The 14,968-nt window shown below is 39.6% G+C and overlaps 1 protein-coding gene across 4 annotated transcripts; it reads right to left on the bottom strand.

Moving 5' to 3' along the window:
- Window positions 1–596: 596 nt before the first annotated feature.
- LOC116459269 (tripartite motif-containing protein 43) lies at window positions 597–13,305 on the bottom strand. Of its 4 annotated transcripts, none has more exons than XM_032139616.2 (8): window positions 12,837–12,964; window positions 12,143–12,238; window positions 5,980–6,394; window positions 5,267–5,362; window positions 3,970–4,200; window positions 2,954–2,976; window positions 2,332–2,429; window positions 597–1,226 (listed from the first exon to the last, which is right to left on the bottom strand). In XM_032139616.2, the coding sequence occupies exons 2-8, from the start codon at window positions 12,172–12,174 to the stop codon at window positions 745–747; spliced, it is 1,377 nt and encodes a 458-aa protein (XP_031995507.1). In that variant the 5' UTR covers window positions 12,175–12,238; window positions 12,837–12,964; the 3' UTR covers window positions 597–744. The 4 variants fall into 4 exon arrangements, with proteins under 4 accessions (XP_031995507.1, XP_031995508.1, XP_031995506.1 ...); XM_032139617.2 differs by having other exon boundaries at window positions 12,143–12,249; window positions 12,837–12,949; XM_032139615.2 differs by lacking the exon at window positions 12,143–12,238 and having other exon boundaries at window positions 12,837–13,305.
- Window positions 13,306–14,968: the final 1,663 nt, after the last annotated feature.

The raw sequence follows: 14,968 nt of genomic DNA, 5'->3' as shown, positions 1-14,968 counted from the left end.
TGAATTGGAAATATAAACACATTTTAAAGCAGACAGTCTGCACATCTGTCTATTATTCCCTGGGTGATGCTGTTTGCTTTATTAAACAGCTACAGAATTCAATGTGGGTTAAACCCTTTTGGTTCTTGCTCAGGCATTGCTAGCGAATTCTCAGAAAAGCAATAGGCTGTACCATCAGCCTATGTCTGTAGATGGATATACTATCTAGGTTTTTGTAGTGTGTTCTGATGTTCACACAATGATAAAATCTCCTAATAATGCATTTCTCAGAATGTATTTTGTTGCCATAGGATGCATGACTGTTAAAATTCCTGTTCTAGCCCAAAGATTCAGTGAAAACTTCTGTGTAAAATAAATTTTTCCCCCCAAAGTGATGAGGTGTAGAATTTACTGTATTAATAGGAGGGAACCCTCACACTTACAAGTGCATTGTACAAAACCCCGTCTGTCCATGGTGTGCAAAAATTGTTCCTGAATGAGATCATTAAGTTGGAATCACACACCCACATATTTCTAGAATTCCATCCAATAAATTCACAAACACTTGAAAATCACAATACGTATTTTCTTACAATTAAGAAAATGTACAAAAAGTATTGCATTTGACAAATTTTCTATTTAATAGCAATAAAATGAAGTGACACTAAAGTAGAAAAAAGCCTGGACAGTATGATTTCTTTGTATCAACAGTGACGGGCTCCCTTGTATATGGAGTTCCCAAACAGTGAGTTTTCTTAATCCTGATCATCTGTGGACAGTGTAAAAGAAAGGCCTGACAGGAAAATTTAAGGAGCCAGCCGGATAACTCCATATGAGGGAACTCTTGGCGACATCCAAAAAACTCACACTTCCACTTTCAAAATCAAGAAACACACCAACCCGGCCCAGAGGTTTCTCTACATAGAGAGGAAACACTGGGGAGTTGGTCAAGAGACGGACATGATTATCCACCTTCATACACAAAAGAAGAAGTATGTCCTCAGATTCAACCATTGTGCTATTCCTCGTTATCCAGGAGTCGTTACAGACTCCCAGAGCCCAGTCACAAGAGTTGTCCACATCCAGCTCCCAGTAGTGTTTCCCAAAGGAGAAGACCCTGGATCCCCATGCAGCAAAATAGTCAGATCTGTCAGAATTCAAAGATCCACCTCTGAACATCCAACTTCTCACGTCCTCAAAGAGCCTGATATTGTGACTGGTTACTTCACAATGGAAGGAAATTTCCACTGTAGAAAAAAGAGAATGTTCCAGTGAAAAGCAGTTTATAAATTCTTATGTTCAGATAAGAAAGAGATTCTCACTAGAGAACACAGGTTAAGATTAGAAAGAAACTTCTGTCTGGAAAAATGTTGGAATCAAAGGGTGTTAGGGTATCTGCACAAGTAAATGGCTAAACTACGATGATCACAATTTCTATAAACTCAAAAAGTATGAAGGGGAGGAAGGTCATGTCTATGTCTAGTTAGCGACCTTTCATAACGACTGAAAAACTGGAAGCTCCTGCACTGCAGCCAAGTCCATAGCAATAAAATTAACCTTCATTGTCTCTTCTCTGTCAGGGCAGAGCAGGAGGCTTTGGCCAGGAGATGAGGTGGGGAACCTTTCTCAGTCCCAAATAAAAAAGTTATCACTTTCCAGAAATATTATGATCTGCCACTTAAGCTAGCAAATTCATACTTAAAGAGAAAATCTGAATCTGCCTTCTGAAAAGTGCAGATTCCTTGCAAGAATTATCTGACTTTCATGCCAGATTCAGGCACAGACTTCTTTTATTCTGCTGGATTTGTCATGATCTATCCTGGAATTCTATCTAAGACCTCATCAACCACCAAATCATGTTCCTATTGTTCACAGATTCTCAGTTTTTGCATTGTTATATAAGTTATTCATATATGCTTTAGTTGATTAAAAACATGATTAAAATTATAAATGCTATGAAACTTCACCTGAAATGTATCTTTAAAAACACTGTCACTCAAATCAGTCATTAACTGCACTGAATTTGAAATTGAAATGTCCTGAATTCAGTTCTGTATACTTCATGTAACAATTGTATGCATGAGATTGTATCAGAGAATGATTCCTAAAGTCCAAAAGAGCTCTTCTGCATGTTTCGTTTTTCTAAGAAATTTGTTATATGGCTGATTCCTATTACATGTCACCAGCTTTTATTTAGTTTTGTCTGTTTGATGATAGTGAAACTATAAATATAAATACCTATTCACAGGCTATCTTCTTCTAGATGAACGATCATTACACTGGGAAAGCTGCCCATAGAAAACCATAATCGAAGGCATTGCATGTTGATCCCACCAAGAGGGCGACACTCACCTCGGAAGCGGTTGAACCTGTACACCATTCCAGTGATGGGCCCTGCAGTGAGCTCTGGATTCACAGGCTGGGGCATGTGCAGCAGCGCAGACTCACTCCTGCAAGCAAGTAGGTTGAGTTGGTTAAGTTTCTGATGTCTGTGTGTAAGAAACAGATTCCAACAGAAAATGCTTCATTCAAACCCACTTCTGATACTGTAATGTACCTCCACAATGCTAGGATGGGTTTGTGGCTCTTAGGGAATCTTTCTAACTATTCACTCCATTTCCAACCTACTGCCACGGGAAGATAAATGCCTCTCTCCCCATCTGCCACCAAATAGTTTATCTCTAATTATGATTCTGAATCACAAAAAGAGGCAACTGTATTCTAGCAATCTCTGTATTGCACTCTTCAAAACATAAACCCCGGAGTCACTTGGGAAATTAAGAAAATATTAATGTCTGATAAAAGGCATAGGTAACATTCATCATACCACACAAACACATGACTACACATACACACACAATCACACTGACACATTACGGTGTTAGTAAATTATGTTTTCACTTTGTCGGAAACAGCTTGATGATTTTCATAGCATGCCTTGTGCTCCAGTTTGCACTGATGGCCAAAAACATACCTTGCCACGATGTCTCCCAAATCCTGTAGAGAGAGTGAGAGAGAAAAAAAAAATGACTTCTTTAGAAAGTTGTTATTCTTGTTGGGTGAGGTGGTTCACACCTGTAATCCCAGCACTTTGGGAGGCCAAGGTGGGTGGATCACCTGAGGTCAGGAGTTCCAGACTAGCCTGGACAACATGGCAAATCCCCATCTCTACTAAAAATACACACACAAAAAAATAGTGGGGTGTGGTGGTGCATGCCTTTAGTCCCAGCTACTAGGGAGGCTGACGCAGGAGAATTGCTTGAACCAAAGAGGCAGAAGTTGCAGTGAGCTGAGATTGGGCTACTGGACTTCAGCCTGGGTGACAGAAGAAGACTCTGTCTCAAAATAAACACACAAAAAAGTTATTATTCTCCCTATCTAGTCTTCAGGTTTTGAAAACTTTAGAATTACCACATACTATCACTGCAACCCTTTTAAAATGTATTCTCATCTCTAACAATTATACCAGTAAGACCTATTGACAGTATGAATTTCTGATAAATTCAGGACCCTAAATTTGAGTGAGAGTGAAAGGTGTGAGTAGTGACTGCACATTTCTGCAGCTGTCTACAATGTGGTCTTTTTCAGGGCTGGTCCCCAAAGTGTAATGTGGCTCAAATCAAGGGCATTTCAAACCTAGGACTTCCCAAAAGGAGGAAGAAGGAAATGTTAGTTTTTCCATAATTTCTATGTATTATCCATTGGAGTTAAAAATAGAATTTTCACATGAAATTTTTTCTTCCAGAGTTTTAATGAAATGTGCTGGAGGAGGAAGCTTGTGGTAGAAAATGTTGTATGGAAATCTAGTTGTACAATTCCATAAAGCTTTCCTTCCATGATTAGGGTAGGAGTTATAGTTTATAACTGGTGGGAATGACTCTCACCATCAATGCAGGAGATGAGGAAATAATGACTTTGGTACCCAATGGAAGGCAAAGATGTAAAGGTCAGCTAACACAAAGTGTCTCAAGGGGCATCCTCCGTTCTTACCTGGAGCAGTTCCACATCTGGTTTATGACACATTTCCATTAGTTCCTGATACATTTCTTTCAAGTGTTTTCTCTTTTGATCCATTTTGACCGAACTTCTCTGGAGTTGCTGAAAAATATCTTGGCATTCCTTGTTCAGTCTCTCTAAGTGTTGTTTTTCTTCCTTATGGAGAACTGGATGCAGCTTCCTATACTCATTCCTGATCATCCGTGCCCGTAAAACCACGTCGCCCTGTAGGGATATGAATTTTGTAGGTTATATACCCAGGCCTACTTCCACGTCACAGAACCCACAAATTCATCTTCCTTATTCCTTCTTTTATTTTCCATCCTTTACAAACAGGATGGTGAGTTAAGCAAGACCTTCCTTCAAAATTTATGTAATTTGTCAATTCCCAAACACCTGCAAAAAAGCCCTTTAGATTTAAATGTTTAAATATATGTCCTCTCAAATCGGAAATACCATTAGAAAACAACTAAAATTTATGATTGATTGTTAAATTGTCATGAATACACATAATCTTTGTTACTCAATTAGGTTGTTTCCAATCTCTGTACTTCATAGCCTGAACAATCACTCTTAGTAGAAATGTTTTTAGCATATTATAATCAGGATCAGAAGCCATCACACAAAAAGGATCTTAGTAAAAAATTTAACCCCCATCTCTCAAACCGATTACCTCTTTTCTGTCTCCTATCTTTCTTCTGTCAAATCCATAAACTCTGTATTGCACTGCCATTCGAAGAACAGAAATCCCCATTCCATTGTGTTTCTCCTCTCAATAATGACAGATTTATCCTCTCACTCCCCCAGTCATTTTTTATCCCTTCTCCTCAGCTTTTCATCCTGTTACATTTTCTCCTACTTGGACTGGCATCATGTGGGTCCTTTGCTACCAGATTTCACCAGCACAGGCACGTTTCTTAAATTACTGTTCCCACCCGATTTCTTCCCCCTGGACAATATCATATTCACCAATAAATGCCTTTATTTCTCAATTATATACGATTTAATCAGTATTTCATAATTCATTTTATACAGAAAACTCTGTCAGAAATACTTATTAATTTTAAGCACATACTTGCCCTTCAGAATTTATATTATTTTTTACTTATCTGAAAAGCATTTACAGAAAACCTGAACAATCGTTATATTGAACAGTCTGGTTGTTTTCCAGCCTGTGAATAAAGACATGACAAAAACTGGCATATGAAAATTTCAACTCAAGTTGCTAATATAAATGTTGTCAGCATGCCTGTCTCAAGGTGGTCGTGAGGACTCACGGTCTCATACTTACCCTCCAGAAGAAGGCTGTTTTTCTCTCCTCATGTAGATTTCTCCGATTTTCTTGAATCTTTTTCCATAAAATCCTCATTTGCTTTAAGAGTTTCTCCTGCAAAAGAATTACAAGGTTGAACAACAGAAAGTCAAATACCAAAGACTCCACAATCTGAGTGGTATACGCTGACAAGGGATATAGTATGTAAATACATTAGTGAGAGGAAAAAAGAACAAAATTTTTCATTGCTCATCCTTAACTGATATTTTTCAGTTTGAGGTTTCAGAATGTAGAACAGTTTAGGGAACTGAAGAGTGAAGATTTCCTGTAACCCAGCTAAATTAGTTCAGGGAAACATCCTGCTTCAGAACCCACTATGCTAGCTCCTGATTTTGTAGTGTGCTATTCCCATACTCATTTGTCCAGTAATATTAAATATATTTCCAAAATACTTTTCTTTGCACTGGTAGTTTTGGTAGCTTTTCAATGTCATTAGCATTGAACTGTAGAGTCAATAATAATGACATTTACTTAATCAGTCTCTGTTTGGGTGCAAGCTCCATGAAGGGAGGTAGAGTTGCACATTTTATTCAAAATTTCATCGTTGGTGCCTAGAACAGCACCTGACACTCAGTAAAGAATGGAGTAATCACCGTGATTCTCATCATCCTTCTAATCTCTTTAACTCTGCCACCCTCCAGCTTTCAGGTGATCACAGAGCTATCTCTTACCCGGTGTTCCTCAGCTGCCTCTTCAATGAGATAGTGTTTGTGAGCCCCGTGCTCCTGAGAGTTGGAGCACAGCAGGCAGAGGAGACTCTTGTCCATGTCACAGAACATCTTCTTTCTTTGCCTATGGGTCCCACATATTTGTTTCTCAGAGCTCAGGAATTGCCAGAGACTGGCTTTTCTGGCAATGGTCACTAAATTCTTCAGAAGAATATTGGTTTTGAAGTCCTTTTTCTGTGATGGTTCCCTGCATGCAGGGCAGTTGGCAGGACTTTGGGCTTCCTCCCAGGAAAGGCAGAGACAGGGCCTACAGAAGCTGTGCCCACAGCAGATGGTGACAGGGTCTACCAGGTAGTTCAAACAGATGACACAGGCGAGTTCGTTCTGGAAGGCATGTGAGAAGTCTGAGTCCATTTTCCTAAGGAAAGAAAGCCACCAGAATTTAATCTTCTACCCTGGAGAGACAAGATCCAAGCAAAGTTTGAATCAGATTGTGATCGAATAATATCCTTTCTTTCTAGAGAAATACAGGCTTTAATTTGCAATGACAGAAATAGGAAAAATAGAAAACTAAGGCACAAGGAGACATCAACCTCTAGAAAAAGTGACTGTTCTCCAATCAACACATGACCAGCTTTCCAAACTCTACTTTCTTGCATGGAAGAATGTTGGATTTTTTGAAATGTTAGTATCCACCAAATTTCCAGGGCTTCAAGGGTTTTATCAACCTGTAAACTCAAGAGGTGAGTCTTGAACGATCTGAAAATCAGTAACACTCTTAATTGCCAGTGATTGGTTTAGAGAAGGAAAGGTAACTAAGCTCTTCTACTCTCATTATTTTATTTAACTATAACAACCATCCATAATGACTTCTCCAGAAGGACATTGCTTGAAAATGTTAGAGCAGAACTCATACTTTGACCCAAATCAGAAAAAGCTAGCCTTTGCTCTCCAAGGTAAAACAGTCAAATCAAGGTAAGGTACCTCTCCAAGGTAAAGCTAAGAATCATTGTTTTTCTAGGCTGCTATGTTAATTTAATCAACAAAAACTTTCTGGCATGTTTACTGTTCCTGAACAGCCTGTTAATTTGGGGATATACTGGTTAATATTACAACATCCTTAAAAGACAGATAATTAAATTTACAAAAAATAATGATAATGGAAGCATTATCACTACTCTTTCACACAGTCAGAAAAATAGTGAGTATCATGCAATAATAATAGGCACTAGAGGCCAGGCGCGGTGGCTCACGCCAGTAATCCGAGCACTTTGGGAGGCCGAGGTGGCCGAGGCGGGCAGATCACGAGGTCAGGAGATCCAGACCATCCAGGCTAACATGGTGAAACCCCTTATCTACTAAAAAATAGAAAAAATTAGCCCCGCGTGGTGGTGGGTGCCTGTAGTCCCAGCTACTGGGGAGGCTGAGGTGGGAGAATTGTGTGAACCTGGGAGATGGAGCTCGCAGTGAGCTGAGATGCCACCACTGCACTCCAGCCTGGGCAACAGAGCAAGACTCTGTCTCCAAAAAAAAAAAAAAACAAAAACAAAAACAAAGAAAACTAGGCACTAGACAGTAAGTCAGCATTTTAAACGTATGTTTTGCTAAAATAAAAATAAAAACCTAGGCCAGGCAGGGTGACTTAAGCCTGTAATCCCAGCATTTTGGGAGGCCAAGTCAGGCAGGATTTTTGACCTCAGGAGCTCTAGACTGGAGACAAGGCAAAATGTCTAGATCATCCTGTCTCTAAAAATACATATATAAATTTTAAAAAAAGGCCGGGCGCGGTGGCTCACGCCTATAATCCCAACACTTTCAGAGGTCGAGGTGAACGGATCACAAGATCAAGAGATGGAGACCATCCTGGCCAACACAATGAAACCCCGTCTCTACTAAAAAAAAAATACAAAAATTAGCTGGGCAGCCGGGTGCGGTGGCTCACACTTGTAATCCCAGCACTTTGGGAGGCCGAGGCGGGCGGATCACGAGGTCAGGAGATCGAGACCACGGTGAAACCCCGTCTCTACTAAAAATACAAAAAATTAGCCGGGCGTGGTGGCGGGCGCCTGTAGTCCCAGCTACACGGAGAGGCTGAGGCAGCAGAATGGCGTGAACCCGGGAGGCGGAGCTTGCAGTGAGCCGAGATCGCGGCACTGCACTCCAGCCTGGGTGACAGAGCTAGACTCCGTCTCAAAAAAAAATTAGCTGGGCATGGTGGCAGGCGACTATATTTCCAGCTACTCTGGAGGCTGAGGCTGAAGAATCGTTTGAATCTGGAAGGCGGAGGTTGCAGTGAGCCAAGAGCGCTGCTGCACTCCAGCCTGGCAATAGAGCGTGATTCCATCTCAAAATAAATAAATAAACAAATGAATAAATAGCTGAACACGGTGGCCCATGTTTAATCCATAAACCTATGGATTATGTTTAAAACAATTTTAAAAAAGAAATAGAGCCGTTTTTAAAACTCAGAAAGCGAGATCATTTCATCTAAAAATAATCGAAGTTTGCAGGTAAATTAAAGTTCCCAAATTTTGTTCTGGTTTGTAACCCAATAGTAGCTCCTATTCTGGAAATTGTGTACTTACCTCGGAAATATATCTATGTTCTCGCCGAAGCTTGCTGTCTAATCAGATGAATTCAGCTCAGGGATGAGAGTCTCACAGTGCAGTGCTGGTAGCTTTCGGAAGTCCCCAAAGCCAGTTGCAAAGCTACTCTGTGGGCTCTGGAGAAGAATGAGCTTGGCTCCTGAAGTGTCCGTTTATAAATCTCTGAAGACCACACCCCTTTCTTCCAATTGATTGCATTTCATAGGGCGTAGGTGGGTGTTAACATAGATGATTAAGTTTCTTCAGAACAGAAGTTTTATGTTTATTTATTTATTTATTTATTTTTTGAAAGGAGTCTGCCTCTGTCGCTGGCTAGTTTTTTTCTTGCATTTTTAGTAGAGAGGGGGTTTGATATAATTGATATAATAGGAATTGCAAATAGAGAAGCCCCCACAAGCTAATCAAATTAATTCTAGTTTATTGGATAAATGGCATGATATGTATTCTTGTTCAAATCTGAAGGTTGGTATAAACCTTTTCAGACACTGGAGATGAGACATTTCACCAAGATTGGGTGTGAGAAGAGGAAAGAAATAGAATAGCATAGAAAATAGTATATAGAGTAAAAACATAGTAAAAGGAAAGAAATAGAATAGTATATAAAATAGTATATAGAGTAAAAATATAGTAAAAGGAAAAATCAATCTGCATAATATGGTGTATGGCTAAATGTTTTCTAACATTTAGGCAAATCAGACATGGAAAAATCCTAAAAGGGAGATTAATAGAGGAAATAATTGACTCAGTAAGAACTGTGAAGAACTGTCTCGAGAAGGGAAACTAGAAGTCTTTATATAGGTTTTGATTTAAAGAGAGAGAGAGAATAGGAACATTGAAAAAGATGGACAGAAAGAAATGACAAATATTCAAGACTCCTTGCAAGAGTGAGGCAGAAAGTTTATAAATTGCTTGATTACACCCAGCATATAATTATTTGAAGTTTTCTGTTGAGAGTGAGAAGATGTAATCCTTTTAACCAAATGTCTCCACAGGACTATGTGTCATTAATGAGGTGATAATCAATATTCAATATCAAAAGATGCATCTATTTCTCGATGAGGAGAAGCAACTGCATCTGCAGGCACCGGACAGAGAAGCAAAAGAGCTTTTCCAACAATTACAAGACGGTCAAGTGAGAATGACCCAACATTTAGAAAGGATGACACACATGTACAGAGAGCTGTGGGAGTCGTGCCACATGCCTGACGCGGAGCTGCTCCAGATGAGGAGGGAGGGTCCATCCTCAGAGACAGGAAGCCTTTGCTGGACAATGCTGCCAGCACATGCAGTTGTCACCTGCATATGTCACTGCTCTCAGCTTAGTGACACGTGCTGTCTGACTCCCACATTACATTTGTCCAGTTTTTCAGAAAAAAGCTACAAAAGAAGCTTATTAGAGGGGAATATTTCCTGTGGTCAGTGTTTGATAAAGGGGAATATAAAATTGCATCCACTCAAAAATTCCAAAAAAGCTTGCTTGTTCATGGTTAGGATAAGAATTACGTTTCATCTATGTTATTTCTATTCGGAAAAGTTCCTCCCTCTTAGAAGCAGGAGATACATATATGATATATATGTTATATATATATATGGTACATATATATGTATACACACATATACATATATATATACCCCCACACACACATATCTATGGTGTTGAATAAATAATACCATCTAAGCCAGGGGTGTGCAATCTTTTGGCTTCCCTGGGCCTTATTAGAAAAAGAATTGTCTTGGTCCACACATGAAATACACTAAGATTAACTATAGCTGATGAGCTTTAATAAAATGACAAAAAAAAAAAAAATCTCATCACGTTTCAAGAAAGGTTAGGAATTTGTGTTGGACCACATTCAAAGCCGTCCTTGGCTGTATGTGGCCCACGGACCATGGGTAGGACAAGCTTGTTCTAGGGTATGAACTTCAAACACTACAAAAATTTTTTAGGCATATTATTGGTTCTTTCCTGGAGCAGCTCCATCTCTAGATTATGGCACATTTTTATCAGCTCCTTATAGATTTTTCTTAGGTGTTTTTTTTTTTTCTGATCCATTTTGTCTTTTTGCCTTTCTTAAGTTGCTGTAAAATCTTTCTGTCATCCTCTGTAAGTTTCTCTAAATGTTTTACTTCTCATGGGGAACTGAACGCAGCTTCCTCTACTCAGCTCTGGTCGTCTCTGCCCGTATCTACACCTAGCACTGCAGGGACCTGGATTTCCTAGATGACATATTTACTCTGAATTCATCCTCCTCCACTTATACCTCTTCCATTCACTTTGACTCATTTTCTTTTCTTTATCTCTTTCATCTTTTTTTTTTTTTTTTTTTGAGATGGAGTCTCGCTCTGTCGCCCAGGCTGGAGTGCAGTGGCGCAATCTCGGCTCACTGCAAGCTCCGCCTCCCGGGTTCACGCCATTCTCCTGCCTCAGCCTCTCCGAGTACCTGGGACTACAGGCGCCCACCACCACGCCCGGCTAATTTTTTTTGTATTTTTAGTAGAGACAGGGTTTCATCGTGGTCTCGATCTCCTGACCTCGTGATGCGCCCGCCTCGGCCTCCCAAAGTGCTGGGATTACAAGCGTGAGCCACCGCGCCCGGCCTCATCTTTTCTTTATAATAAAGATCAGGGTCTCACTATGTTGATGGCCAGGCTGGTTTTAAACTCCTGGTCTCAAGTGGTCCTCCCAAATTATTGGGATTACAGACATGAACCACGGAGCCTAGCCTGACTCATGTATTCTACCAATAAGCTAAGTACATAAGCTCGTGTCTTCCCACTTGACAGAACCATGAAATAAATCATTCTTGTCTTCCTTTCATTTATTTGTATTGTTTCTTAATAATACTGTAAGCCAAATTCATTCTTTCCTCAAACAATTTTCATTCATTATATGACTTCTGAAAACACCTGAAGAAAGGTTATTATTGATCATTTCTTCAATATATATCCATTGATACCTGAAAGCCGACATGAGAGCCGTTGGAATTTATGGTTGATTCACAAATAATTTTTTGCAGTATTACCATCTCTGTGTTTTTAAATTAGTTTTTAGTACCAGGTCTTCCTAATCCGTAGCCTGACCACTCTCTCTGAGCAGTAATCAATGCTGCATTGTACCCTCAGGATTGGAAGCCATGAGAAAAATCTTCCTCAAATCCTAACCAAGATGATTTCCATTCAAGTGATAAGTGGATACATTTCTTTTCTTTTTTTTTTTTTTTGAAACGGAGTATCGCTCTGTCACCCAGGCTGGAGTGCAGTGGCGCGATCTCGGCTCACTGCAAGCTCTGCCTCCTGGGTTCACGCCATTCTCCTGCCTCAGCCTCTCCGAGTAGCTGGGACTACAGGCGCCCCCTACCACGCCCGGCTAATTTTTTTGTATTTTTAGTGGAGACGGGGTTTCACCGTGGTCTCCATCTCCTGACCTCGTGATCCGCCCCCCTCGGCCTCCCAAAGTGCTGAGATTACAAGCGTGAGCCACCGCGCCCAGCCCGATAAGTGGATACATTTCTAGCATGTCTGTCTGAGGCTAAATCTGAGGGAAAAGGCCTAATACTTACAATCCACTGGTTGGTTTTCCTGCTTTCCTCATTTAAATTTCTTTGGTTTTCTTGAATTTTTGCCCACAAACATCTCATTTGCTTCATAATCTTCTCCTGTAAAAGAACTATGAATGTGAACATCAGAGAAGCAAATCGTTTTAGGTTTCAGACTCCCAATGATAAAGAAATCAAGGGATGAGATATGAGAGAGATTTGGGAAGATCTCAGACTGTAGAACCACAACATGTAATGAAGCAAGTTTAATAGGAAAATCATAGGCAGGGCTAATTTACAGATAATGTGGCATCTTGCAGCAGAATTGGAATCTACTGCACCATGCCTTGCTAATTCTAGCGTGTTTTATTCTATTATTTCCAGTGTTGGTAAATAGGTTTCTTATAGAAAAGACTTTTTAACTTGTAGTTTGGATAGCCAGAAACTCTTCTGATATTGAGCTCTTTACGGTGCCTTGAACATTACATTAAGTAGTCAAATTATTACAATGATTAGTAACTTTATCACTCCCTCAGTGAAATGTAAGCTCCAGGAAGGAAAGTATACTCAGATTATATTTATTATTTTATCATTGATACCTAGGCACCACATGACATCCAGTACAGAACAGATTAATCATCATGCTCTTCATCTTCCCCTAATCTCTTTACCTGTGCCATCCTCCAGCTTTCAAAGTGCTCTCAGAGCCATCACTTACCCAGTGCTCCTTAGCTGCCCCGCACAGTGTCTGTGAGCCCCATGCTCCTGAGAGTTCCAGCACAGCAAATGAATCAGGCTCTTTTTCCACCTCTTCAAACATCTTCTTTGTCTCCCTGTGGATCCCACACATTTGTTCATTAGGGCTCAGGAATTGCCAGAGACTGGCTTTTCTGGCAATGGACACTAGATTCTTCAGAAGAATATTGGTTTTGAAGTCCTCTTGCTGTGACAGTTCCCGGCAGGTAGGAATTTTGGCTTCTTCCTAGGAAAGGCAGAGAAAGGGCCTACAGAAGCTGGGGCTGCTGCCTGTGGCAATGGGGTCTACACATTAGTTCAGACAGAAGAGGCAGATGGGTTCTTTCTGGAAGGCTTGTGTGATGTCTGAGACCATTTTCCTGAAGGAAGGAAATTAGGAAAGGTATGATTCAAACTTATTAATCTTATGCCCTGGAGAAACAAAGACCAAAGCAAAATTTGACTCAGGTTGTGACTCAATGATAAACTTCTGTCTAGAGTAGAATAGGCTTTATTTTGCATAAGACAAAAATAGAACCTGAGGCCCAAAGAGAGCTCTCAGATCTGTAGGTAAAATTGTCAGATGCATGCATAACACAGGGCACTACATCCTGCCCTTTTCTTTTGCATAGAAAAATGAACCTCAGAGAGGCCAGATATGGTGGCTTACACCTGTAATCCCAGCACTTTGGGATGCCAAGTCCAGTAGATCAGGTTGGAGACCAGCACGGCCAATATGGGGAAACCCCATCTCTACTAAAAATACAAAAATCAGCCAGGAGTAGTGGCACATGCTTGTAATCCCAGTCACTCAGGGGACTGGGCAGAAGAATTGCTTGAAACCTGAGGTTGCAGTCAGCTGAGATTGAGCCACTGCTCTTCAGCCTGGGCAATAAAACAATACCTGTCACAAAAAGAAAGAAAAAGAAGGAAGGAGAAAAGAAAAGAAAAGAAGAGAAAGAAAAGAAGAAAAGAAACCTCAATTTTGTTGAGTTTTGACTTTACTCCGAAAAGCTTGAGGTTTAAGAGTATGAAATTAGGACCAATTTATACCATTAGACAATGCGTCCTGAATACTCTGAAAACCATTCTTAATGCTCATTGTGATTGGTTTAGGAAAGATTGATTTAGTACAAAAGAAAAAAAGTGATTGGTTTAGGAAACGGTATTTCACTGAGATTTTACTCTCATTATTTCATTTTGATGTCACAATTTTCTCCTTTAAAGTATTTCGAAAAATCTCAATCACAAGCCAGCACTGCAAAATAATTTCTAAATAATAAGCAATATTTATTTATTGAACATTGTGAAATTTGATCAGATTTCACCCAAAAATGCTAAAGAGGCATTTAGTATACTCTAAAACACAATATTACCCTCAAATTATTCAACATATTACCTAAGTTGTATATTATAGAATATTTTGTCTTGTGCATATGTGCCACCTTTAGAATTGAAGGTAATACATTTATGCACAACATATGAAATAAAATATTCTCAATAAAATTTAGGATATACAACAAGTTTAAAATTGCAAGATATCTGAAAACTATTTTCTGAGTTCTTAGAATACATAGGAACAACCAATGAATACATAAATGATACAAGTAAAATTAATCTTCACTGTAGTTCACAAGTATGTAGGAAGACAGGATAACAAAATAAGAGTAAAAACATTTTTACTAATTAAGCAAATGACATCATTTCATAGAAACAAGCTCAGTTTGTTGAAAAATTAAACGTAGGGCAGTCTGTTTTGGATTGGAAAAGTAGCAGGAACTCCTCCTCTGTTAGCTGTGTTCTCACCCTAGAAATATACTTATGGTCTCACTGATACTTGCTGTAGAAGTAATAATATAAAGTCTGATCAGGGATCAGGGCCTCTCCATACAGTGGTAGTAGCTTTCAGACAATTTCACAGCCAGTTCCAAAGCCACTCTGTGTATCCCAGAGAAGAATGAGCTTGGCTCCTTGTACCTCTTTATATTGAATCTCTGAAAAATCACACTCATTTTGAGAAGGCTGTACATTTCTTGGAGTTTGGGATAGCCATTAGGGTTCTTGATTAGATTTCACCAGAAGAGGGGAAATGATTGATTCAACACCTTGCCTAAT

Source organism: Hylobates moloch, unplaced genomic scaffold, assembly GCF_009828535.3.
Source record: "Hylobates moloch isolate HMO894 unplaced genomic scaffold, HMol_V3 SCAFFOLD_19, whole genome shotgun sequence".
Classification (NCBI taxonomy): domain Eukaryota; kingdom Metazoa; phylum Chordata; class Mammalia; order Primates; family Hylobatidae; genus Hylobates; species Hylobates moloch.
Note: the sequence above shows the minus strand (reverse complement) of the source record. Positions and strands in the feature narration are given on the sequence as shown.

What these genes read in the sequence shown, in the direction of transcription:
- LOC116459269 (XM_032139615.2), bottom strand. Translation starts at nt 12,976, where the DNA reads ATGAACAAATGTGTGGGATCCACAGGGAGACAAAGAAGATGTTTGAAG. An exon ending in AGGCAGCTGAGGAACACCGG is followed by an intron (nt 5,363 to 5,979) that starts GTAAGAGATAGC and finishes ATTCTTTTGCAG; the next exon opens with GAGAAACTCTTAAAGCAAAT. An exon ending in CAGATGTGGAACTGCTCCAG is followed by an intron (nt 2,977 to 3,969) that starts GTAAGAACGGAG and finishes CTCTCTCTACAG; the next exon opens with GATTTGGGAGACATCGTGGC.